This window comes from Gracilinanus agilis, chromosome 2, assembly GCF_016433145.1.
Source record: "Gracilinanus agilis isolate LMUSP501 chromosome 2, AgileGrace, whole genome shotgun sequence".
Taxonomy (NCBI): domain Eukaryota; kingdom Metazoa; phylum Chordata; class Mammalia; order Didelphimorphia; family Didelphidae; genus Gracilinanus; species Gracilinanus agilis.
The window spans coordinates 170,733,778-170,760,127 of record NC_058131.1 but is presented as its reverse complement, the minus strand read 5'-3'; the positions used below and the strand labels follow the sequence as shown (position 1 = coordinate 170,760,127).

General features: G+C 36.0%; 1 protein-coding gene across 2 annotated transcripts in view; it reads right to left on the bottom strand.

Moving 5' to 3' along the window:
- Positions 1–26,350, bottom strand: part of NSD3 (nuclear receptor binding SET domain protein 3) — a 154,121-nt gene that overhangs the window by 31,374 nt on the left and 96,397 nt on the right. The window contains exons 6-11 of one of the 2 annotated variants that reach the window (XM_044663565.1): positions 20,900–21,415; positions 19,224–19,350; positions 6,379–6,479; positions 4,099–4,144; positions 1,051–1,181; positions 489–617 (exon numbers count right to left, since the gene is read on the bottom strand). In XM_044663565.1, coding sequence (XP_044519500.1) covers positions 489–617; positions 1,051–1,181; positions 4,099–4,144; positions 6,379–6,479; positions 19,224–19,350; positions 20,900–21,415 — 1,050 coding nt within the window. Of the gene's footprint in view, positions 1–488; positions 618–1,050; positions 1,182–1,559; positions 3,234–4,098; positions 4,145–6,378; positions 6,480–19,223; positions 19,351–20,899; positions 21,416–26,350 lie in introns of those variants that run through there. The other variant, XM_044663566.1, reaches the window with a different exon arrangement.

Here is a 26,350-nt window from a genome sequence, read left to right as displayed (position 1 = left end):
AATATGTAGACTTACAAGGGATATATTTATATTCTACATTCTTAAGGATGATGTAAACAAAATGATTACGTTAAGACCATATGAGAATAGACTTAATAAGCTATCTACTGCTAATACCCCCAAAAGGCCTTTTCTTGAAATCTATTTGCTGCTCAACAACTATACAAACAGGTAGAAGTAGAGAAGTAGGTCCAACAAAGAAAATAGGCAGATAGAGCCAATTAAAAGTATTTATTCTGAGATCCTGGTCTTTGCTTAAACTTGAGGTTTACAGCAATTATAGCACATTTTTATCAATTGTATGTTTAAAGAAAGCACTTTCCACACAAAATTTAAGTGCCAGGAATAACTTTGGCTTCAAAGTGCTCCAATCATATAAGTAGTTCTCCTGTCCAATCAATTATTACTTAAAAGTCTAGAGTTGATCATCCTCAGCAATGTTATATTAAAGAAACAGTTGTAGGCCTAAGGACTGATAATCATCCTACCTGACACACAGTGTCTTTCTTACTGGTTCCAGTTCCTCTTCTTGAAAGACTTGAGTCCACTGACTGCACATCAGAGGCATCAGCATCAGCAGCAGCTGAAGGACTATCTAGTTGCTTTCCAAAGCTTACCTATATGGAAAATACAGCAGACCTGTAAATTAGAAGTCCACTCCCCAAGTCAGGAGCTCTGAAAAAGTTCTAATGAGCCTTGTATAAAAAGCACCCTTTAAAAGGTATAAGAAACTTTTGCTAAGCCTATGGATTTAGTCATACAATCTCTGTATACGGGAACCCTAGAAAGAGAGCTATTTTTATCTTAGGTTCTCTTTTCAGGTAAGATATTGATACAAGTTGTGGGTTTCCCTCCCACCTCCCTCACCCTATAACAAAAATTAGAGCTCGTAGTTAATCCTTTCTAGTTTTTTTGAGAATCCCTATGAAATCTTGAGGAACTGTCTGGGCCATTATAATTATATTCATTACTTGCAGTCTCGGCATTGTCATTCTTCTGTCAAGCATAGTTCTGAGGAGGACTGCCACTAAAAACTTTAAATATACTTACTTGTAAATCATTAAGTCCTCTAGAATCGGAGTCAGATGTGTCTCTGTACGCTGAACTAGTCATTTCTACATCAGTTGAGGCGCGACTCCTTTTCTTTAGAGGTTTACAGGAATCTGAAATCTCGCTGGCACCTTAACATAACACACTGAAATTAATCCTAAAATATTGCTTAAATGTTTCTTTGCTGTGGGAGAATATTTTTTCCCCAAACTCATCTTTAGTGTGAAAAAGCACAGCTCTCTTTGTAATGCTGAAGTCATGAATCAGAACTCCACAAGCTTCTGACCTGCCTGGTATAAAATTATTTAATTACAATTGCACCATTAAGACATTTAATTCAGTGCTCCTGAACTAAGGCTAGTTTCATCCAACAGTGCCCAAGTTCCATTCTGAAAACCAATTCTATCAAAATTGTAGGACGGCTGATAGATTTGGAACAATCTAAAGAACGATTCAATTTGGCGGGGGAAAGACATAAAACCCAACACATTGTGCAGCTTACAAATATGTTTGTAGAGACATCTCCATCTTGTTTTTATTAGGGATGTGACAAATCTTTGATTTGTATTCGATTCGTACACGGATAGTGCCATTTTCCCCCAATTTTTGTATTCAGCTTAATATTGCCCCCCAGACAAATTTTGAATGTTCAGGTAATTGTTCATCTGAGCCTTCCTTGGTGATATGGAATTTATTCTGACCATTAACAAGCGCTGCAGCACCTCTCTCATGTCATGCCATTTAGATGGCACATTGCTGAGGGCTGTGAATAGAGTCAATGCCCAAATGCGGCCAATCACGAAGAGTTGGAAGAGAGAGGCCTCTGTGGAATTTATGCAAGAAGGAATGGATATGAAAAAAGCAGAGAATAGTGTGGAATTTTTTTAAAAAACTGTGTATAATACAAATCCAGCCAAAACAAGAGTGCAAAAACAAAAACAAAAAACCCAACCAAACAAACAAAAAGAAAAACACAAAAAAGTACCCCTACAAAGCAACACTCTCATGGCCTAATGCTACAAAAAACAGCCACGATGAAACATGTGCAGGTCAGGCACGATGAGTACCAAGGAACCAAGGAGAGGGTTAATATTTAAATCCAAGATTTATGTTTTGTTTTGTTTTCCCCCCAACATTTCCATACAACAAATATATATCTAAATCAGCCCAGCTAAGTATGGAAGGAAGTGTGCAGTCCAGAGGAGACCATGGAGAAACGAGTCTCCTGAGGCCATGAAGATCCGTTAACAGGCTGGGTGAGATGTAGCACTTGATATATAGCCATATTCTGTGATGGAGGATGTGGGCCATGTTAGACTGCTCAGAATACTGGAACCTTGTTATTAATCCCACTCTATAAATGTTTCCACTCAAACAGTATTTCCTGACATCTATAAATGAGGGTGCCTGCCAGGATAAACGCTGATAAAAAACAAAAAACAAAAATAAAACTGCACAATCTATTTCCTTCATTTGCTGGTGTGTGGACCCAGAGTACCACCACAGTATGTTTCCTTGGCCTAAAACATCACTGGATTAAAAAGGAGTTTTAACAGAGGAACACAGTGCTGTACTGAGAAGCTTTCGAAGGGAAACACACAGGTACCGCCATTTCCGATGAGTTTCTGAAAATACTAGAAAAATGGCAGACCGCCAAAGACAGCTGCCATGCTGTTCTCCATGATAACGGCACTAACATTTAAAAAAAAAAAAGAGCTTTTAATGATTGTAATGTATACAGTTTGGGCTGTTTGGCACAAACCCTGAAGATGTGCATTAATGATGCTTTATTTAAAAAAAAAACACCCCAAAAACAAAAACAACAGTCCATGTCGAAATTGATCAGTATAAAGTTATACGTTGGCTTGTATGCTGGACCCATGATTTAAGCTGTACCCATCCAGCTCTGGTGAAAAATCACTTGAATGTTAAAGCAGTTGTTTAGAGTCTTGTCGAAGAAACCAGTCAGAAGAATGCCAATAACGATGATGGTGAAATCAAAATCAAAACCAAAGAAAACTGTTTATCAAGCCGCTGTCAAAGAAATCTTGCATGGAGACTACAAGTCTGGAGTTTCTGGGATGAAATTGTACAGGATTCTCAGTCCACAGTTTCCTCAACCGCTGCGGAGACGGAGCTGTCACTGTATCTGACAGAGCCCTGCACTCCCCGGTCCGCCGACCCTGTGGAATGGTGGAAACACAACGCAATCAGGCCTCCTAATCTCGCAGCGATCGCGATGTCTTTTCTTGGAGCTCCGCCAAGCAGTGTTCCCTCCGAGAGGCTGTTCAGTTCTGCTGAGGATCTCCACGGAGACCATCGCTGCAGACTTCTCCCAGAGAATGCAGAGGCTGGTGTTTTTTTAAAATGCAATTTGCCCAGAGTAAACTACAAGTATTAAATGCAGTTTGAATGATCTCACCAAAAAAGTACTAAAAACTAATCATGCTACAAATTTGTACTAAAATCAAATCGTAAGTTTAAGATATATAGATTTAAGGTTATAAAAATTTAATGCATATCTCAAATAGATTTGCATATGGTCATCTAATAGTGGCCATTAATAAGCTATGAGTAATTTTAAGTTTTTAAAAATGATTTTATAGCACTGTAAAAATAAAATGAGGCAAGATTTTTCAATCTGGTTGTCTCATCTGATTTGTCATAGTCCATGTTTGACGAACATTAATAGCTACTATTCGGTATTCAGTCGAATACCAAAAAAGTGGATTCGTCACATCCCTAGTTATAAACCAATGAAACCCCAGAATCATGGAGAAAAGGTGAAAATTGGATCAAATCTGCATAGTGTTCTCCAATTTATCATAATAAACAAGACTTTACATGGAGGTACAGATTAGATTAATATGATAAAATTACACACACACTGGGAGGGGAGAGGGTACTGCAATTCCACACAAATTGACTGAAGAGCAACAACAATGAATTACAAAGACAGACAAAAGTACAAGGAGTACAAATAAGTAAATCTTTAAAAACTGGTTTAAATCAGGGAAATTCAAAGTAACATTCCAGTATTTAACTCACCTTTCTGTAATCCTGTCTTCACTGTAGTCTGTGGAACTGTTTCAACCTGTTTAGACAGGAAAACAAAGAATTAATAAAGAAGCGATTATCTTTTAATTTAAAAAAAGGAAAAACAACACTTTCACCAATCTAAGTTATGATGAGTGGTTAGTGTATCTGAAATCTGAAGTCAGTCCCATCTTCAGGGCAAGCTCTCTGTCCCAGGGTGGGGGGGCGGGGTTTAAATCCTAGCTGCCTATGCTGAATACCAAGTGACAACACACAGCCACATGCTCTCTATCGAAGTCCTTTTCCCACCATTCCCTTGGTGTATGAAGACAACAAGAATACTTTCCTCGGTATCCAGGAGGCAAGAGGGGTTGTTTCTGCAACCAGCCCCGATGTTGCTATAAACCCCTCCCGCCCCAAATACGTTAGGATAAATTTTTACTTACTATGATACTCAGGTTAATGTAACTCACGCCACTTTAAGACCCTTCCGCGCCTGCACTCACAGCTAAGTTGCTGGGAATCAGGACCCTCTCTGTAGAGAGTGCTACAGGGCTCCATACAGCTGGAAGCTCAATACTTTTGCTGCTAGTACAAACTTAAGAAAATAAGTTTGTGATATTGCAAAAGCACTTTCTTGAGTGTCTTATGAACAGTGTTCTTGATCCTACATTAGGAGAGCGAGATTAGAAGTTATTCTGCCAATGTATATGTAAAACACGTGATAATTTGGTGATTGAACCATCAGAATTAAAGGAGGGAAGCTGTTTGGGGAGTTCCTGTTTTGGGCTAAGGATTGCAGTTTATGTTTCCTTAAGATGTGGTTAAGTATGCATGTTGAAACACGTTTTGTAAATATTTAAGGATTGTTCTAAATTCTTTTTAAAAAAATTTTATTTTTTTACAACAGGTAAAAAAACATACAACAGAAGCGCTTTTATAGGATACAATTAGTAATACAAATATAAAATCTTCTAAACAATCACTGGTATTGTTCTACTACTAACTATAACACAGTGGCATTAACATTTTGTTTGTCCCATTATTTGTATTCATTCTGCTTATAATTTTAAACTGACTGGTCACAGACTGAATTTGGGAACCAGTTGCAAGATTACAACTTTATTTTGGTAATAAATACTGTAGATTTGCAAGAGCTTAGAAAGATTTTTTGGAATATAATTTCCTAGGTATGAAGTTCTGTATGATAAGTGTGTAATCGGTTAGTGCATCACGAAGTTTTAGTTACATACTTTCCGGGAAAAATTGTTTCATATGCTCAATGATAGCATAAAGCACCCACACTGTCACTTTCATTCAAGTTAAGAAGTTTAAAAATACAAAAGGAATCACTTAAAACAAGAAAATCAACACTCAACATCAAGTGGTTAAAAAAACACAAAGCTCATCTGAATTAGTTCCATTTAGAATGCCTTCTGCCAAGACAACTGTCAAAATGGATACCCTTTTTATTTAGAAAAAGAAAAACCTTTTTTTCACTGGGCATCTAAGAAAAAGCAGCAAGTTTCCAGAAACTTCCTTGAAAAAGTAATTAAACATTTAATGTATATAACCTGATAAGATTATATATACCTCATAAAATTAGTTTAATCACCTCCCTTAGCTCAGAATGATTTTTTTGTTTTGTTTTGTTTTTAAATAATAAAGTATTATTTATCTGACACCCCAATTACAGGTGAGTGCTGTTCCATTGAAGGAAAAAAACATTCCAAAAAATCTGTTTTGCCAACAGAAAAATCAGATTACCTATGATTATTCGACTCTTAAATATAACTCTTATAGTTAAATTAATTTGATTTGTTTTAAAAATAAAAACATAATACAAACCAGCAGCTTAAACCAAAAATCAAAAGAAAAAAAATGGAAGGAACTCAATGGAGGTTCCACCAAACAAAAATCACTGAAAACATGAAATCATTTTGCTCATAACAGAAATCTCAAAAGTAAATGTGTCAGGTTCATTCAAGCGTCTTGCACCATAGGATTCCCATTTCCTGAAGCCTGACTGGTTCTGTGAAAGTGCCTGAAGCAGGATCACAGGAATGGCTGCCTTAGCAATGGGCACTGGCACTAACCAGCATGTAACATGAACAACAGTCTAGAAAGGAAACCCAATGGGGGGTGGGGGTGGGGAGAAGATTTTTGTTTTTTGTTTTTAAAGAAAGAAAAAAGAAAAGAAAAGACAGAAAGAAAAAAGAAGGGGAAGATACTAATATAAGCCACAACATTTACAAATACAATGTTTTAACTCTCTACATGTAGGAAGCCAACCTGCTCCTTTTTGATCTTCTTCTTTGGCACAACCTCAGTGGATTTCTCAGATTCAGAACGAGTTCTAATTGATCTTCTCTGCTGCTTCTTTTCTACGGAACCTGATATTTAAAAAAAAGAAAAAAGAATTAAAGATTTCTCAAAATTTAAAACTATCAAGTACCTGTTTTTTGAGCTCAACATCCACTTTCCTGCTTCCATGTATTTAAATGAAGCTGCTCCCATGCTGCAATGTTTATCTCCTCTTTCTTTAAGGCTCTGTTCTACTTTCATGTCCATGAAACCTCTTCAGATGTTATAATGCCTCCATTCCTCTTTAAATTACCCTATATTTACCTAGTTGGGCATAATTGTTTATATGTTTAGCAGTAGTTAAGGTGATATAAAAATACTTATATGTAATATAGTTGGTTTTTATAAATTGGAAAGACTAATAGGATGAACAACCATGACTTTAGAAGCTGGATGCTGAAGCACACACTATTTACTAAGAGATGGGTGATGGACCCAAAGTGCAGAATGAGATACATTTTTGGACATAGCAAATGTGCAGATCTGTTTTGATCAACAATTCTTATGTTAATTTACTACAAGGATAGTGGTTTTCCCTTTTATTTGGGAAGAAGGAAGATTAAGAAAGGGAAAGGAGAGCGGCGGGAACTAGTTTGTCTCCTCTATCCCATGCCATTTGAATGAAATAAAGGAAGGCAGCTAATTGGTACAGTGGATAGCGCTGGGCTTGAAATTAGGAAAATTTATCTTCCTGAGTTCAAATCTGGCTTCAGACACTTACTAGCTATAGGACTCTGGGCAAGTTATTTCATCTTATTTGTCTTGGACTTTCTTCAATAAAATGAGCTAGAGAAGGATGTATATAGTCTGATAAATCAATAATTTATTAAGTATCTATGTATACAGTACTTTGTTACTGACATTAAATAATTCTAACTTTCCTTGTGTATAACACCTTGTGTACAAAATACATTTAAAATTTCAAAAACTTTAGGAATTACTAAGATTTTAAGTTTTAAAAGTGTGCATAAATCTAAGTAAAACTCAAATGGGAAAATTTTTTTAGCAAGTAGGGCATCTTAATAGTTCCATGGATGGAGAACTGGGCCTGGACTGAGGAAGACACAATTAAAATCTTGTCCCAAGACACTAGTTGTGTGATCCTAACAGTTCATTTAACCTATCTGTCTTAGATTCCTCAATTGTAAAATGGGGGATAACAAAGTCTACCTTTTAGGGTTGTTTTGAGATCAAATGCTATCTATAAAGTGCTTAGCACAGTCCTTGGTGCATAGAGGTGCTTTATAAATTATTATTCCCTCCCTTACCCCCTCAAGTACAAACTAAAAATTGAGAATACAGCTTTAAAAGCCTTATAAGTGAAAAAAAATTATACTTGGAAAGATTTTATTTTGTAATCTTTTGGAGAAACAATACTTCCATTGCAGTAGTTTTCCAACTTTAAAAAGTTCATTAGCTCTATAAAGCTCAACCACCCTACTGTCTCCTATTTGCTCTTAAGGGGAGGGAAAAAACTAACACTCCCTTATTTCCTTTTGACACATTAGAGACTCACTGATCCTCACCTTTTTTTTTTTTTTTTTTTTTTGGTTAAAGCAGAAAGGGACTAGTCTCTCCATTTTTCCTCCCCTTATTTCCTCTGTCTCCTGGACAGTGAGGCCAAGGCCTGAGAGAGTAAAATATTTTTTTTTGCTTTCCAATATAGCAACAACTAGAGTGTAGTTGTTCCAACTAGCTGGTTTTCCCCTTTTCCTCAACTCTCCAACCACCATATTTTTGTTTTCTTTATCTTGGGTATCATGAGAAAAGCAGTCTGTCTTTATATTTCTGACCAGTTTGTGAACCAATCTGAGGATCTGAGAACAACTATTTTTGAGATTCTCTTCTTTAGTGGTCCCACTGACAGTTACCTACTTGGGATAAAAATGAACAATCGTTTCCCTTTATTCATCTCCTACTTTTTTCTGGGGGTGGGGGTGGGAAATGAACAATCCTTTCCCTTTATTCATCTCCTACTTTTTTTTCGGGGGGGGGGTTGTGGGAGAGGTAGATTCTCATGGAAATGGTTCTATCATTCAGTATAGACTAAAGTTTGGATTTTCTATATTATTATTCAGTTATGCCAATAGCTCTTAAGGATTAACTTATAATATAATATTCCAAATGACAGGAACATATAACACTGGTCTTTGAAAAAAACTTTTAAAATTATGGTTTGAATAAATATACACTATTTCAATTCATAAAGTGGCAACATAATACTTTTATTTTTACATACACCAGATACCGGGAAAAAAAAAAAAAAGAAAGCCTGGGGTGGGGGGGGATTTCTCTCCTTATGCTATATGAGAAAATATAAACTAAGAGATTATAACTATCAAGAGGAAATATTTTTTGAAATTCTGCAATTAAGAAATTGTAGTAAAAATGTCAAGGGCTTTGGAGAAAACAGACAAGAATTACGACAAGTACCAATAAGACAGAACAAAAAATAATAAGCAGTTAAAGCTAAAATTCCATATGTATATCATATTGAATGCACCCAACTTAAAATGAAAGTCTAATTTTCATAATGAAAATCTAAGTTACAATAACTCTGTTCTACTTAAAGAAGATAAGCAGGTTAACCTTTTCCTGGGTACAATCGTAATATTAGGCTTTTAAAATGATCTACCTTCAACAAGAAGAAAAAATACTGTACTTCCGAAGTCAAGATAGTGGCTTAGAAGCAAAGGTTGAGTCCTCTGTGAAAACCCTTCTATACCAATCAAAAACAAAACACTTTGAAGGAGACACAAAAACAAATTCAACAACAGGACAGAGTTCGGGAGGAGGATCCTCCTGCTCAATTCAACTTAAAAGGTACATAGAGAAGGTTGAATTATCAGGTTTAAGGAAAAGAAAGAAGGAAGGTCCCAGGACCCTTCCCCTACCTACTGTGCTGAGACTGGTTGCTGGGATCTCAAGCAAGGACTCCAGCCCAGAGGAAGTGCCTTTCTACCACAGCTACTCCAGCTTCAGGGCTCTGACAGCAGCTGGAGGAGAGGGGCAGAGAAGAGGGCAGCCTGATCACAGCCTTCAGCCACCTCTCCTACATCTTAGGCCTCTGCCTCTGGAGGTTTTGGTCTCAGGGCACATCCAGCCTAGCAGACTTGGCTGGGCTGGCTTAATCCAATCTAGCAATAGAGCAGATAAGAAGCCTTCAGAGGGAAAGGAATCTCAATCTCCAAAGGCCCCCCATTATGTAGGTGCTGACACCTACAGTAAGAAGCCAGCTGACTGGGATCCCTCTGTGAAAGCTGCAACTGCAAGAGGGTACCTTGGTAACTACCTTCAGCCTCCACCTCCACTTTCAGCTTCTTCTGGCAGCCAAAACTGGGACATTAATGCATTGCTGGTGGAGTTGTGAACTGATCCAAACATTCTGGATGGCAATTTGGAACTATGCTCAAAGAGCTATAAAAGACTGCCTGCCCTTTGATCCAGCTATACCATTGTTGGGTTTGTACCCCAAAGAGATCATAAATAAACAGACTTGTACAAAAATATTTATAGCTGTGCTTTTTGTGGTAGCAAAGACCTGGAAAAGGAGGGTATGCCCTTCAATTGGGGAATGGCTAAACAAATTGTGGTATATGCTGGTGATGGAATACTATTGCGCTCAAAGGAATAATAAACTGGAGGAATTCCATGTGAACTGGAAAGACCTCCAGGAACTGATGCAGAGTGAGAGGAGCAGAGCCAGAAGAACATTGTACACAGAGACCAATACACTGTGGTAAAATAGAATGTAATGGACTTCTGTACTAGCAGCAATGCAATGACCCAGGACAATTCTGAGGGATTTATGGAAAAGAACACTACCCACATTCAGAGGAAGAACTACAGGAGAGGAAACACAGAAAAAAAGCAACTGATTGAACATATGGGTTGAGTCGGACATGATTGGGGATGTAGACTCGAAACTACCACACCAATGCAACTATCAACAATTTGGAAATAAATCTTGATTGATGACACATGTTAAAACCAGTGGAAATTTGCATTGGCTGTGTGTGTGTGGGGGGGGGGGGAGGCCAAGGGATGAAGGGGGAAGTAAGAACATGAATCATGTAAACATAACTTTTATAAAAAAAATACAACAGGCCATCTTCATCAGCCCAATTCAGTTAATCAGCAGATCAGAGGGAAAAGCCCCTTCAGGATAAAATAGCCCAAACCCACAGATGAAGCAAATAAACAGAGGAGCAATAATATAGTCAATGATAGGGGAAAGAAGGAAAAAAATGAGTAAACAACAGAAAAAGAAAAAAGAAATTACAACTGACAGCTTCTATCCAGGTAATGAACAAAGAACAAATGGAACAAAGGAGGACCAAGGAAAAACTCAAGAACTCCAGCAAATTGGACACAGGGTTTGGAAGAATTCAAAACAAAATTCAAAAAACAAGAGAGGCTGAAGAAAATTGGGAAAAGAACTTAAAAGCAAAATAGATCATCTGGAAACAGAGGCACATGAACTAAAATAAGAAAATAGTGCCATAAAAGTCAGAATTGACCAGCTTGAAAATGAGGCAAAGAAAGTTAAAGATGGCCTACAAAGAAAAACAGTCCAAAAGGAAAAGGATGATCAAAAAGCCAGAGGTGAAATTCAGTCTTTAAAAATTAGAATTCAACAACTAGAAGCAAATGATTTCACAAGGCAGCAATACTCTATAAAACAAACTTAAAAAAAGAGAAAAAAATTGAGGAAAATATAAAATACCTCATTGATAAAACAACAGACCTAAAAATAGATCCAGGAGAGACAATTTAAGAATTATTGGACTACTGGAAAATCACGACAAAAGAAAAGGCCTGGGCATCATTCTACAGAAAATTATCCAAGAAAACTGCCCTGATGTTCTTGAATAAGAGGGTAGAGATTGAAAGAATCCACAGATCACCTCCTATTAAATCTCCAACTGAGAATGCCCAGGAATGTTACAGCCAAATTCTGGAACTTCCAGACCCAGGAAAAGATACAAGTTGCTAAAAAGAAACCATTCAGATATCTTGGTGCAACAGTTAGGATAACACAAGACCTGGCTGCATCCATACTGAAGGACTGGAAGGCATGGAATATGATATTCTGGAAAGCAAGGGAACTGGGTCTACAACCAAGAATCAATTACCCAGCAAAATTGACTATATTCTTGCAGGGGAACATATGGTCATTTAATAAAATTGAAGACTTCCAAGTATTCCTAAAGAAAAAACCTGACTTAAACAGAAAATATGATGCCCAAACATAGAATTCAAGAGAATCACCAAAAGGTAATTAAGAAAGGGGAAAAAAAATGTTAAGGGACCCAATAAGTTCAAATGATTTGTATTCCTATAAGAAAAGATATCAGTAACTTCTTAAAAATTGTTATTATCACCAGGGTAGCAAGAAGAAGTATACTTGGAGGGTATAGTGACAAACTGTATAGGATGATATATCAGAAAATAGGGGTAAAAAAAAAAGAGGATACTACTAAGAGAAATGGCAAAAGAGATAAAATGAGGTAAATATATATTTCATAAAAAGGTGCATGGGGGTAGGGGGACAGGAGTCCAATACAATGGAAGGATGGAAGAAGTTGGCGACAAGTAATACTTAAATCTTACATGTATTGAAATTGACTCAGAGAGGGAAGAACAATCAGATTCACTGGGGCAGAGAATTGTATCATGCCCTATAGAGAAGTAAAAGGGTAATAAATGGGCTGGTGTGGAGGGGAGCAATACAAGGTAGGGAGAGATTGGGGGAGTTGTTTAAAAAGCACTATATTAAGAGGGAAATAAATAAGAGGGGAGGGGTTGGGAAGGGAAAAAACATTAGGAAGTGGAAAGGAGGGAGACTGACTAAAAGCGAAAAGTTGGAGGGGAGGATAAGAGGGATTAGAAAAAAGGCAGAATCAAAGGAGGAAACAAAAATATAGGGGAATATATAGACAGAAATCACAACTGTGAATGGGATGGATTCACTAATAAAAAGGAAGTGGATAGCAGAATGGATTAAAAACAAGAATCCCATCATATGTTGTCTACAAGAAACACACTTGAGGCAGGTAGACATACACAGGGTAAAAGAGGGTTGAGCAGAATTTACTGGGCTGCATGTGAGAAAGGAGTAGCAATTATGATCTCAGACAAAGCTGAAACAAAAATAGATTTGATTAAAAGAGATAAGGAAGGTAATTACATCTTAAGGAAAGGTAGTATAAATAATGAAGAAATATATCAGTACTCAACATATATGCACCAAATGGTACAGCATTCAGATTTCTAAAAGAGAAACTAAAGGAGCAAATAGATAGATAGTAAAACAATACTAGTGGGGGACCACAACCTTACCCTATCAGAACTAGATAAAATGAACCAAAAAATAAATAAGAAGTAAGGGAAGTGAATGAAATGTGAGAAAAATTAGTGCTAATAGATATCTGGAGAAAAATGAAGAGGGATAAAAAAAGAATATACCTTCTTTTCAGCAGCACATGGCACATATACAAAGACTCACCATATACTAGGGCATAAAAACATTGCAAACAAATGTAGGAAAGCAGAAGTAATAACTGCAATTTTTTCAGACCACAATGCAATAAAAATCATAATCAATAAGGGCTTGCCATATAATCAATAAAGGCAAATTTCAAATTAATTGGAAACTAAATAATCTAATTCTTCAAGACTGGTTGGTCAAAGAACAAATCAAAGAAACAATTACTGATTTCATTGAAGAGAATCAAAATGAGGAAACAATTATCAAAATCTATGGGATGCAAAGCCAAAGCAGTACTCAGGGGAAAATGTATATCCTTGAATGCATATATCAACAAATCAGAGAGGGAAGAGGTCAATGAATTGGGCATGCACCTTAAAAAACTAGAAAGAGAACAGATTAAAAATACCCAGATAAAAACTAAATTGGAAATCATAAAGCTCAAAGGAGAAACTAATAAAATTGAAAGTAAAAGAACTATTGTACTAATAAATAAGACAAGGAGCTGGTAATTTGAAAAAAACAAATAAAATAAAGTGCTGGTTAATTTAATAAAAAAAAAAAGAAAGAAGACACTCAAATTAACAGTATCAAAGATGAAAAGGAACTCTCACCTCTAATAAAGAGGAAATTAAGGTAATTATTAAGAACTATTTTTGCCCAATTATATGGCAATAAATAACAATCTAAGTGAAATGGACAAATATTTACAAAACTTTAAATTGCCTAGATTAGCAAAAGAGGAAATTGAATACTTAATCTCATCTCAGAAAAAGAAACTGAACAAGCCATCAAGAAACTCACTAAGAAAAAAATCCCCAGGGCTAGATGGATTCACAAGTGAATTCTATCAAACATTTAAAGATCAATTAATTCCAATACTCTACAAACTACTTAACAAAATAAGCAAAGTAGGAGTTTTACCAAATTCCTTTTATGACACAAATATGGTACTGATCCCAAAGCCAGGCAGACCAAAAATGGAGAAAGAAAACTATAGACCAAACTCCTTAATGAACATAAATGCAAAAATCTTAAATAGAATACTAGTAAAAAGACTCCAGCAAGCAATCACATAATGAATCTCATAATATTCATTATTATCAGTTGGGATTTATACCAGGATGGAAGGATGGTTCAATATTAGGAAAACCATCCATATAACTAACCATATCAATAACCAAACCAACGAAAACCACATGATTATATCAATAGATGCAGAAAAAACCTTTGACAAAATATACTCATTCCTATTGAAAACACAAACAGGCAATGAGGAAACTAAAACTATCACTCTTTGGGGATATGTTGGTCTACTTAAAGAACCCTAGAGAATCAACTTTAGTAAAGTTGCAGGAAACAAAATAAACCCACTAAGTCATGAACATTTCTATACACTTCCAACTCAACTCAGCAGCAAGAATTTGAAAAATTCCATTTAAAACCACCCCAGACAAAATATTTAGGAATCTATTTGCCAAGACAAACACAGGAATTATATGAACACAACTACGAAACACTTTCCACACAATTAAAACTAGATCTAAATAACTCAAAGAAACATTAATTGCTCATGGGTAGGGGATGAGGTAATATAATAAAAATGACAATCCTCCCCAAATTAATTTACCGATTCAGTGCCATACCTGTCAAATTACCAAGAAACTTTTTTATTGAATTAGAAAAAATTATAACAAAGTTAATTTAGAAGAACAAAAGATCAAGAATATCAAGGGAAATAATGGGGAAAAAAGTGTGAAACAATATGGTACTGGCTAAGAGACAAGGGAGGATTAGACAAGGGAGAATCAATGCAATAGACTTGGGGTAAATGACCTCAGCAAGATAGTGTAAGACAAACACAATGATCCCAGCTTTTGGAACAAGAACCCGCTATCTGACAAAAACTGCTGGGAAAATTGGAAAACAGTATGGGAGAGATTAGGTTTAGATCAACATCTCACACCCTACACCAAGATAAATTCAGAATGGGCAAATGACTAAAATATATAAAGAAGGAAATTATAAGTAACCTAGAAGAACATAGACCCATCAGACCTATGGAAAAGAAAAGCAAGAGATAGAGAATATTACAAAATGTAAAATGAATAATTTTCGTTACATTAAATTAAAAAGTTTTTGTACAAACAAAACCAATGTAACAAAAATTAGAAGGGAAGCAACAAATCGGGAAAAAATCTTTATAACAAAAACCTCTGACAAAGGTCTAATTTCTCAAATTTATAAGGAGTTAAATCAATTGTATATAAAATCAAGCCATTCCCCAATGGATAAATGGTCCAGGGTCATGAATAGGCAGTTTTCAAATAAAGAAATCAAAACTATCAATAGGCATATGAAAAAGTGTTCTAAATCTCTTATAATTAGAGAAATGAAAATCAAAACAACTCTGAAGTACCACCTCACACCTAGCAGATTGGCCAATATAACAACAAAGGAAAGTAATAAATATTGGAGGGGATGTGGGATAATTGGGACACTAATGCACTGCTGGTGGAGTTGTGGATTTTTTTCTAGAAGACAATTTGGAATTATGCCCAAAGGTCTTTAAAAGAATGCCTGCCTTTTGACCCAGTTATACCACTGCTGAGTTTGTACCCCCAAAGAGATCATAAAGAAAAAGACTTGTACAAAGATATTTAAAGCTGCACTCTTTGTGAGGGCAAAAAATTGGAAAATAAGAGGATGCCCTTTAATTGGGGAATGACTGAACAAACTGTGGCATATGCTGGTGATGGAATACTATTGTGCTCAAAGGAATAAAGAAATGGAGGAATTCCATGTGAACTGGAACAACCTCCAGGAACTGATGCAAACTGAAAGGAAGAGAACCAGGAGAACATCGTACACAGAGACTGATACACTGTGGCACAATCGAACGTAATGAACTTCTCTATGAGCAGCAATGCAAGAGTACAGGACAATTCTGAGGGACTTAAGAGAAAGAATGCTATCCACATCCAAAGAATTGTCGGAGTAGAAACACAGAAGAAAAACATATGCTCAATCATGTAGTTCGATGGGGATATGATTGAGGATGTAAACTCTAAAAGATCATTCTATTGCAAATATAAATAATATGGAAATAGTTTTGAACAATGATATATGTAAAACCCAGTGGAACTGCTCATTGGCTAGGGGAGGGGGTTGAAAGGAGGGGAGGGAAAGAACATGAATCATATGACTATGGAAAAATACCCTAAATTAAATAAAATGGAGAAAAGTGAAAGAAAAAATACTGAATTTAAGTAAAAATCTTATTGGGGGAAGGAAGAAAAAATAACCTTTAGTTGAAAATAATGTTTATGATCAGGCTTTATATCAATTGACATAACGATCTGACTGTACACTGATAAGAACTTTATTTAAAGCAGTGATTCCCAAAGTGGGAGCTACCACCCCCTGGTGGGTGCTGCAGCGATCCAGGACGGCAGTGATGGCCACAGGTGCATTTATTTTTCCTATTCATTGCTATTAAAATTAAAAAAAAAAATTTTCCAGGGGCTAAGTAATATTTTTTCTGGAAAAGGGGCAGTAGGCCAAAAAAGTTTGGGAACCACTGATTTAAAGCAAGAATTCAATCTTGATCTTTTTATCTTCATTCTGACAAGCTGCTAACAGCGAAGTAGAAGTGTGCCTAACCAAAAAAGATAGGGCCTGGACTTGTGATTTCACTGGCATAGAGAAATGCCCAATGAGAAAATTCCCTTTATCCCTAACAGATATAACTTCATAAATAGAAAAGCTATTGTGGCCAAAACAGTCAAGATTCATATGTAATAATGATGATGATAGTAGCTAACATTTTTACAGCATTTGCTGTATTAGAGGCAGCTCAATGGATAGAGCTCAGGTCTAGAGACAGGAAGACCTAGGTTCAAATCTAACTATGTGTTCCTGAGCAAGTCACTTAACCTCTGTTTGTCTTAATCTACTGGAAAATGGCATGGAAAACCACTCCAGTGTCTTTACCTAGAAAATTCTATGGACAGGACTTGTGTGTTATATTCTACAAGGTCATGAAGAGCTGGACACAACTGAATGACTGAACCACAATGTGCCAGGCACTGTGCAAAGCACTTTACAACTATTATCTTGTTTGCTCCTTATAACATTTTTTATTTATAAATATTACCTCATGGGACAGCTAGGTGGCTCAGTGGTTAGAGAGCCAGGCCTGGAGACAGGAGGTTTTAGGTTCAAATATGGATCCAGATATTTCCTAGTTGTAAGACCCTGGACAAATTACTTGACTGAAGTTGTCTAGCCCTTATGCTCTTCTGCCTTATTGATTCCAAGGCAGAAGGTAAAGGTTTTAGAAAATTACATATTATTTAACTTATAAATGATAATAATAATAATATAAATTATAGTAATAATATTTATATATGCTTTTACTATGTACTATGCACTGTGCTAAGCACTTTACAGTTATTATCTCATTTTATCTTCACAACAACCCTGAGAGATAGATACTATTATTATCTCCCTTTTACAGATGAGGAAACTGAGACAAACAGAAATTGCCCAGGGCCATATAGCTACTATCTGAAGGTACATTTGAACTCCAGTCTTCCAGGTCCCAGACCCATTGCTCTATCCACTGTTTTACCTAGCTGCCTCAATTCTGAAAACATTGATAATTTTTACAATGTCATGTAATATTAACACATCTAATTACAGATAATTAACTTTAAATCTACTACAATTCATCCAAGTATCCACTTCTAATTAATTGATTCATTACCGAACTATTGCAAAAAATATTTGAAATGACATAAATTTCAAATTTTCACTTTTCTTTTTTCTACCCATTCCCCCGCCCCACCACTCAATTTTTCTTTCCACATCAGAACTTTAGATAAAGGTATGCCTTTTAACAGTATAGTTCTGGAGAGGTGGCATGGTAAGACTCTCCTATACTTAGAAGAGAGGCCTGGTCTGAATCTTACCTCCAGCAGAGACTAGTTTTTAATGACAATGGGAAGAGTTACTTAAACTCTGAGCCTCAATTTATTTATCCTATGAAATAGGAATAATATCTAAAGTGCCTACTTCACCAAGATAGTCAAGAGGATCATGAGATAAGCATACATAGCCAGAATCTAGAAAAGTGCTTTGAGATTTTGTAAGAAATAAAATGAATATAAAAGGACAGATTTAAAATTATTATGGTTTTAAAAGATTTGTTGGTAGCCATTAGAAAATTGAATCCACGTGCCATGCTAGCTTAGGCTGTTTGAAAGACCTGTGTTTACCTGCTGCCACCATGCTGCTTCAGGAGGAAAAAGAGCCAGTGCCACTCCTGGCACTTGATTTTATCCTGTCTACATCATTATGTAACTGTCTATGTCATTATGCAAGACAGGAAGCCAGTGAGCTCATGGGAAATGTAGTTCAAAGACCCCTAAACTTACACAGGAAGCCAGTGGACTCAGAGACCCCAAAATTTCAATAGCACATAAAGTACTTTACATAGTTTTATTATCTGATACTACACAATACTCCATGGTCTTTGATGTAAAACAATCAAGGTACTATGTAAATTTTGGCAATGTTTTACAGCTGGAAATTCCCAGGGAAAATTTTTTTCTTTCTTTTTTTCAGGAAATAAGTTTTAGCTCTTTTCTAATTTCATGTCCATGCTTATTTTGAGTTCTTGGATTGATGGAAGAAATTTATCATTTAAGATCCTCCTTTATTAGTATGTTGCTTCCCTCCCACAGAAGTGATGTCCCTATCAAAAACTTCCCTGAGTCTATGTGACCCTGGGCAAGTCACTTGACCCCCATTGCCCACCCTTACCACTCTTCCACCTAGGAGCCAATGCACAGAAGTTAAGGGTTTTTAAAAAAAACAAAAAACTTCCCTGAGTCAACAATTACAACTGACTCTAGGTTGATTCAAGCCTGAAAAAATTCAATCCTCTCTGAAATGAAAGGAACATCAATTTTTTACCCCTTTCTTCTATCCCAAAATTACATATACAGGACACTTTCCTAAATGGTAACCCTAAAGAAACTATTAAAAAGCAAGCTCTACTGACACATTTTTTTATAAATTGAATATCTCTCAGATAAACTGATTATCTCTCAGATTTACCAATAAAAGCATTCTACAAGGTAGACACTAAAAAATTATTTAGAATAGTCCAAAAATACTTCAATTTAATTTGATCAATATTATGAAGTATCTATTTTACATGAAAGGTACCTTGTTAATACTAACAGCCTCAGTATACTCTCCATTCATCCATACCTACCTGTAGACCCAGATGTTGTTTCAGGAGATGATACATTCTGAGTTGCTTTTTCATTTCTCTGGTTTGGTGTAGAAATGATTAGTTTGTCTTGTCCCCTGACACTTATTTCCGTTTTGTTACCAACTCCCTTTAAAACAAGCCAGATTAAAAACTGGATGATTACTAGGCAAATGGCATCAATTAAAAATGTGTTTTAGAATAATCATGATCATTGTTTCATAATACTATGCCATATCCTTCATTCTAGGTATCATATTAACTCATCAATTCTCTTAACATAAAAGTCAGCCAAGAGGTAATGAAGATATTCCTATTTAACAGCTAAAGCAGAAAGAAAAACTTCAGTCATGTAATGAACAAAATCAAAATTGAATCTAAAGCTCCTAATTTCCTATCAAAAGTCAAATAAATTATCTTTGAATTTAAATGTTCTCTCCCCATACATTAAATTGAAATGAAAAAACAAACAAACAAACAAACAAACAAACAAAAACCAAAAAAAAAAAAAAAAAACACCTCTAATCAATTTCATGTGGTCGGTTCTAGCATGGGAAGTACAAGTGTCTTACTCAGAGCAGAAAAGTCTTCCTATGTGTGTCCCCAAATAATTCTCATAGCTATCAACAGATAGGATTGATGAGTACCTATGCAAGTTGAGGACAGAGAGCATGTTTGTGCAGGCAAATGTCATTTTTAAAAAACTTGACTTTAAAATTTCCAACAAAACATAAATTAAGGGATGATTATTTTATTGAGTCTTTAAAAAGGACTTTATTCCAAATTTCTTTTAAAGTGCTATTTAAGAAAGGGTTTAATGCATATAAAACTTTAAAGGAATGGATCTACTGTATATAAGTACAGTTGTATCCAGGTATTCCTTCAAAGTATTTATTGCTATTTTGAATAAAACTACAACAAAACAATTTAAAACACATATCCATGCACTACTGACAAATCTATCTACCTAGTCACAGATATAGAACTGGGCAATAAGTTCTGAAGAGATGATTGTCTCAAGGCTACAGGATAGCAACTACAAAACAACCAGGAATAGTTTGACTGGCAAAGGTACATTAGGATTTGCCTTGAGTGAATGTTTCCTCTTCTGCATCACTGGATTTAGTCTACACTTATACTTTAGCAACTATATAGTTAATTGTTTTAGAATAAACACAGTCTGAGAATTCCTTAGATAGGGATTTACTTGTGTTACACTGCAGTAAATATTTTCTGCCCATCTCTGACCCAAAAAAGCCAATCAAAACGACTGGCAACTAAACATTTTGTGAATGGTTGCTCAAAATAGAAGATCCAACACTGGTATTAAAATGGCTTTAAAAGAAATTATTCATTCTTATAATCAGCAACACATGATTTAATTGAAATGATCCTATGCAATTATTATGAAGACCATACAGGTCACAAAACAGGCAAAGGAGCAGCTTTTTCTATGACTAGGGAGCTAAGCTCTATCTTGGCTACAAATTTCAACATTAATTTATTGCATATGGGGATAATGAAAAAGAAAAAAAACAAAACATAAACAGCCTCTCCCCCAAGGAAATTCTAGCTTTTTGCCTAAATTTCCTTAGGCTTAAAAAGATTAAACTGCATTTCAAATGCCTCCTTATATAAAAAAAAAAAAAAAAAAAAAGCTTCAGACTTTTTGGAAGTACCTTTGTTGAATAAACAAACTGATCAATGAATTTCCCATCTCCCGCAGCATTCTGAAGAGCAAATACTTGTTCAATTTTCACAACTGGAGACATGTTACACTTCTGTAGATCTAGGCTGCCTTTGTGCATTGTAATGGAAGCAGGTAAAGATTTCCTTGCTGCTGCTGTTTTCCATGCTATTTTAACAGGGGGTGGCTCTTCCTCTTCCACACTTGTATGCCGTCTCTGGCTGTGTCTCCGTATCTCAGTACTTGGTAATGAGGAGGCTGCCTCCCCTGCATTGCTCTGTTCTGGCTGAGTGTTCAGCACTGCTTTAGGTCTCCGGTTCTTTTTCACTTCTGCTTTGGAGGCAGTACTCTTTTTTGCTTGGGATAAAACTTCCTCAGGCTGTTTGTCAACATAGATGAAAGTATATTGTTCTATTCTTTCTTCTCGGGTCATCTTCAATGCTTTTTCTGCATGGGCAATGCCAATATCCCACTGGGCCCTCTCACGTTGTGGTCGGGGTTTTCGGATCTTTAGAACAGAAATGGGCATACTGAATTAGTCAGTCATATTTTAGATACTCCAAATTTGATTAAAGATTTTAAAAGTATATGACTCCTTTGTAATAAAAAAGAATTCTAAGTATTAATACAAAAACAATTGCAAGGACACACACACACATATATATATATATCCATGAAGTGAAATTAAATAAACATTTACCACTGTCCCATTTACCCAATGGAAAAGTCTAACAAAGGTAGTTTTAATGTCATTTGACCGGAGAGTAATGAGAGAGAAACGAGGAATAATAAAAGAGACAGTGACTGGAGGCAGCTGGGTAAATATCAAAATAGAAAATCAAGCTTTAAAAAGGGTAGAATTCTATTTTTTCTTTCTGACTGAAGAAAGGAATTAGGTTAAAGGGAACAAAAGATGATTTTTGTCATATTTTGTCAGCAGCAGTACCTACTAGGCACTGTGCATACAGATACAATAGTGATAGGTCCCAGATCTCATGGCCACAGAAGAAGTACAGAGAAGGAAGGTGGAGTCTATAGAAGAGAGTGGATATTCTTTGGCTGAGAAGGGAGAAAAGACCTAGAATAGTTGCTTCAGGGGATAGCTGCATCCAGTGAAGGGTTTTTTTTTAAAATATAGGGATCATTAGAATTCAGTCTTTCTTACAATAAGCCGCCATTCTATTCAGCATACCATGGTAATTTTTAAAAATTAGATTAAGAATGATTTTTTAATAAATTCGAACCTTTGGGTCTGAAAATATATTTTTAGTATGACTAAATTCAAAAGAAAGTTCTATTTCAGCTTTACATCTAATGTGTTTAAATCTTAATAGAGTAATAAAGAAATCAACAACTTCTCAGGAAGTTGAAACTAAGACCTTAATGGTTTCTCTAGATTTAGCTTCTTTAGATAGCTGATGAAGACCAAAAACCACTTGTTTTGTGATGATAAAACTTTAATGACAAAGACAAGGAATCCTTTTTTTTTTTTTTTTGGTGAAGTACTAATTGGAGGAAAAGCAGAGCAATGAGCAATAGGGTGACATGAAAGCCTTTTGTCTTCCAGAATGAAAAAGTGTTTAAACCATGTAACCTAGAACAAACTCAACTAAATAGTATTTCAGGGCCATGAAAAACTCCCAGTATGGTAATATGCCAAAGGAAATCTTTGGAGAAATAATAATTTTAGTTGAAAAGCTCTTGCTTCCTTTTCTCCTAACAATGGATTTCATCTGGAGACATCAAATAATTATCTGGCAAATAGCACATTTAAGCCATCCTATGGACTAACATGAAGACTCTTCTCCTACCCCAAACTTGAGCTTTCACTCACATGGTTAGCTCTAAGGACTTAAAAGAAAGTTGTAACAAAAGAAAAGATGGTTGAACATTTCTGAAAAGGAAGAGAAGGCAAATAGTTTCAAATGAGATACATTATTTAGTGAGAGTGGGGCTTCAGAGATGTTAGAACTGTGAATAATGCATCAGCCTGGTGCAAATTTGAGTTAACAGACCTGAGTGTGACTCCTGGCTCTTCTAATTAAGTACCTGTGTGACCTTGGGCAAGTCATTTCATTTGGAGGGTAGGAGGGGCCTGCCCTCAGTTTTCTCATCTGTAAAATAATAGAACTGGAGCAGATAACTCTGAGGTCTCTTTCTAGTTCTAAATAGTGCAGTTTGGTCACTCAGTTATATCCAACTCTTTATGACCCATGTGGACTACATAGCATACCAATTACAGTCCATGGAGTTTTCTTGGCAAAAATACCATTTCCTTCTCCACTGGAGTAAGGCAAACAGAGGGTAAGTGACTTGCCCAGGATATCACACAGCTAGTACGTGTCTGAGGCCAGATATCCTAACTCTAGACCCAGCACTCTATCCACTGGACCACTTAGCTGCCTCAGCTCTAAATATAAAATCCTATAATTTCACTTTCACATTGCTTTAATAGTATCTTAGTATTCCTAACAGTACCTTCATTTTCTCAGGAAAGGAAAATAACTGGAGGTGCTTTAGAAATCATAATGGTAGTTCTGATGCAAATGGTGCTTATTTGCACCAGTGTAGCCATTATCTTGGCTCACCACCATCCCTTATCATCTAGATTACAATGACTAGACTCTACCTCAATCCCATCCATATTCCACACAGCTGTCCATGTGATTTTCCTTAAGTGTAAATATGACCATTTCACTCCCCCTCTAAATTCTAATGACTCCCTATAGCATTCTGGATAAAATATAAACTTCTAATGTCCCCATCTATGTTCCCAGACTCAGTATACATTATTTCTTTCCCCTCATTCTACGGTCCAGCCAAATTGGCCTTGTCTCCATGTGTCACTCATGGCACTGTGAGAAGCAGATAAGCCCTCAGAGAAAGGAAGATAAAGAACCAAGGAACCAATGAGATAGGAAAGTGATTCCACAGGCACTGTTCCCCCAAACCCGCAAACCCCCATCCCCAACCCCCCACTCCTCCCGGCCGGCCCAGGCAAATTAAGAAACTATGGTTGGTTCCTGAGATGTGACATGTGAGAGCTAGTGGGTGGAGAAAAGAGCTTATAAGAGGAGACTCAGGAGCCTGTCAAAGTCTTCTGGCAGGAACCTGGAGAGCTGAGGAACCCTTGTCGGAGTTCAGTTTCAATCCATCATGGTGGCCAATAGATTAGTAAGCTAAGTATCTCTCTACTTCTCCCCTACCTTTCCCTCTCTTTACTACTACTACTTTGATTTAATATAGTTACAAAGCTACTAGCAGCCTCATAATTTTAATTATTACAGCACTCATCTTCCATCTTAATGCCTTGCCTGTAATGCTATCCCCTCATGAGTATAATGCATTCCATCCTCACGGTTCTGCATCACAGAATCTTACTTTCTTCAAGATGTAGTTCAAGGACCACTTCCTACATGAGGCCTTTCCTGATTCCTACAACTGCTAGTGCCCTCCCTAACAATCTTGTATTTATTTTGTATGTACTTACATGTGTGTAAATTGTCTACTGATAGCACGTAAGCTCCTTAGAGCAAAGGCTGTTTCATTTTTTATTTTTCTATCTCTAATGCCCAATATCTTGGGCATGACATTGACTAATCATATACAAATGGGGCAAGAGATAGGGAAAAAGCTGAAATGAAAGTTCAGCAAAATGAGAAGATAAGCATGCTTCTATATATCTAGGAATAATCAGAAGTGAAATTGTTCATATAGTGGCTGCTTTGGTAGAAGACAGAAGAGGACTATGATATGACTTTTGTAATAAAGGGAAGTCCTATGTGGGACTGATATTGTTTAGAAAGGATATAAAGAGTAGCTAAAGAACTAGGTAAAACGTACAAATACAGGACTATATAATGCCAGAGGACAGAAATTAGATCATTTCATTCCCCTATATAAAAACCTTTAAGGACTTTTAATTGTCTTTAGATGAAAGTGAAACCCCAGTCTGGCATTTAAAATCCTCCATAATCTGACTCTAATCTATATTTATAGTTTTATACATTATTTCCATTTACATTTCACCTTCTAGATAAATTAGACTATTAGGCATTAATGCATGTAAAGTGTCATTTGAAAATCTTAAAGCAGGAAGGCAGCTAGGTGACTTAGTGGATAAAGCCTGGAGAGGAGAGGTCCTGGTTTCAAATCTGACCTCAGATACTTCCTAGTTCTGTGACAATGAGCAAGTCATTTAACCCCGACTGCCTAGCCCTCACCACTCTCCTGCCTTAGCATCAATACATAATATTGATTCTAAGATGGAAGGTAAGGGTTAAAATGAAAAACAAAAAACTAAACCACTATATAAATATGAATGTCTTTCTCCCCAATTTAACATTTTCTCTCCTATATGCATCTTATATTCAACACTTAGCATAATGCCTGGTAACCGAGTAGGCCCTTAGTAAATGTTTATTGATTGACTTACATCTAGATATTTGAACAGGCTATTGAAAATACTATTCATTTCCTACCCTAAGAATGCTTGTCTTGATTCAAGCCTCAGCTCTCATACCTTTGTCTCCCTGCCAATCTTTCCTCTATCAAATTTTCCTAGAGAACTTCCTGTTTTGCTTCATTACATTTTAATTTATAGCACCATGTACACATGTTTGACTTTTCCTAATGGAATGTGGGCAATAGTATTTGGTCATAGTAGGCATTTAATAAATATTTGTTGACTGGCTGTTAACTTGGTTCTTCACTGTTATTTCGAGGTCAGTGTTTTGCCTCAATTACATAAGTTTTATCTCCTTTGAAATACAGGTCATCAGATTTTATCACTCTCTCTATCTCTGTCCTTGTTGCTGGTCAACAACCTACCTCTAGAACACCTTCTCACACTCCACAATAATTTATGATAATTCATTCTTCTTTACTACTCTTCAGTCTTTCTTTGAACCTTCTTTTCTTCATCAGTAACATGAAGGGATTAAACTAGAAGATTTTTAAAGGCTTTTCTAGCTCTAGCTACTAAAAAGCTTATGGTTTCCTCTGGGACATTATTCCACCAATCATTCCATCCCATTCATCTTCAATCTTCCCTCGTCCATTGGTCTCTGCCTACAGAAAGCAACATGCCCTCCAAAATACCTTCCCTTGATCTATCTAATATTTCTAAAATATTTAATACCTATCTAATATTTAATAATATACTATTCTAAAATATCTAAAACATTCCATTTTAGCATTAAAAACAATTTACACTCAGTGCCTTTATTTCCTCTTTGAGCAAATTTATTATTTTTTTAAAGGGAAGGGAGGATTCATCTCTGTTACTTTATTAAGAGACAATGTGATAGAGTGGACAGAAAGCCAACCAGGAAATCTTGGGCTCAAGTCCTACCTCTGACATATACAAGCTGTTTTGGGCAAGTCATTTAACTTCTTAATATCTTAGGCAGTTTGCTCAGATTAGAAATAGCAGAAAAGAGGT